Genomic DNA, 1,494 nt, shown 5'->3' with positions numbered 1-1,494 from the left:
CTGCACCAGCAGCAACTCCTGCTGGTGCTGCAACTGGCTGCATAGCAGCACTTGCTGCCACTGCTGCAGCAAACTTGGGATAAAGGCGCGAGGGTCAGCAGCAGCTAGGCCTAGAGTGAGGTGAAGAGCTGCTGCTACTGCAGCAGGGGAGATTGCTGCTGCTGCTGCTGCTGCTGCTGCTGCTGAACGCTGGCAGCAGACGCGAACAAAGGGCAAACCAAACCTGAAACTAATTCTGCTGCTTCAGAGCTGCTGTAAATGAGTAGCTACAAGATCTGCTGCTGCTATTGCTGCAGCTGCTGCTGCTGCAGCTGCTGTTGCTGCAGCTGCTGCTGCTGCAGTGTTAAAGAGTGACGCTGTCAAGGAGCTCAAAGTCAGGCCCCACAGAGTCGCCTAGCTGCCTCGCTGTTTGTTGCTGCTGCTGCTGCGCCTCTTCCTGCTGCTGCTGCTGCTGCTGCAGCGAATCTCCGGTGAGGGCCTCAATTTCTGCTTCGACTTCGGCCAGCTCTGCTGCAGAGACGATGGGGGTCTCCTCGGAGCCCCCCACTGCCCCCCTTGCTGCTGCTGCTGTTGCTGCTTCTGCTGGTGCTGCTGCTGCTGCTGCTGCGTCATCTTCCTGCAGAAAAGGCATGCTGCTGGCCAGAGGCCCGTAGGCCTCCAGCAGCCTTTCTGCTGCTGCTGCTCCCTGCCCTTCCCGCTGCCGCTGCTGCCGCGAGGGGGTTTCCCTCAGCAGCTCTAGCAAGTCGTCAATGTTCGTGCTGCTGCTGCTGCTGCTGCTGCTGCTGCTGTTGCTGCTGCTGCTCCTGCTGCTGCTGGGGTGGTGAGGCCGAGCGTTCCGCTGCCGCCGAGCAGCTCGCTGCTCCCTCCGGTCAGTTCGGGTCTCCAGAGCCAAAGCAGCAGCAGCAAAGTCTTCCGTGAGTTCTCCTTCTGATGGCTGCTGCTGCTGCTGCTGCTTCTGCTGCTGCTGCTGCTGCTGCGGCTGCTGCCGCCTGCGCACTGGCTGCAAACGCCCGTGAACAATTGCTGCCTCATTTTCCCTGTGGTCCCGTCCTCCGTGTTTGCTGCTGCTCTCTTCCTGCGGGGTGCTGCTTCGCTGCTGCAGCAGCAGCAGCTGCTGCTGCTGCTGCTGCTGCTGCTGCTGCTGCTCGAGGTGGTAATCCGTGGCCAGCAGCAGCTGTGGGCCTTCAATATCTCCCGAGAACCTAAATGTCAGCTCAGAAGAAGCCCCCAAGTCGCCCCAGTCCTTCAGCGCTGCTTGTGCTTCTGCTGCTGCTGCTGCGTCTGCTGCTGCTGCTGCGTCTGCTGCTGCTGCTGCTGGTCCTGCTGCTGCTGCTCGAGCGCAACTGGAGCTGGAGAGCCTCAGCAAATGCAGTCCAGACCTATGCTGCTGCCACGCTAAAGACTTTGCTGCTGCAGCAGCAGGGAGCAGGCTCTGCGGCCGGGTGCTGTAGGTACACCCTAGCCAGCAGCAGCGGCAGCAGCTGCTGCTGCTGC

General features: G+C 61.4%; 1 protein-coding gene across 1 annotated transcript; it reads right to left on the bottom strand.

The window, feature by feature from the left end:
* Positions 1-343: 343 nt before the first annotated feature.
* Positions 344-1,458, bottom strand: ETH_00039910 (uncharacterized protein; the record flags this gene model as incomplete). Its single annotated transcript, XM_013376089.1, has 1 exon — positions 344-1,458. A coding segment is annotated over one exon (1,115 nt), but the record flags the coding sequence as incomplete, so codon positions are not given.
* Positions 1,459-1,494: the final 36 nt, after the last annotated feature.

The sequence above is a fragment of the Eimeria tenella genome, genomic scaffold (genome assembly GCF_000499545.2).
Source record: "Eimeria tenella Houghton genomic scaffold, Eth_scaff3117, whole genome shotgun sequence".
In the NCBI taxonomy this organism is placed as follows: Eukaryota; Apicomplexa; class Conoidasida; order Eucoccidiorida; family Eimeriidae; genus Eimeria; species Eimeria tenella.
This window is presented reverse-complemented; position numbering and strand designations above follow the sequence as displayed.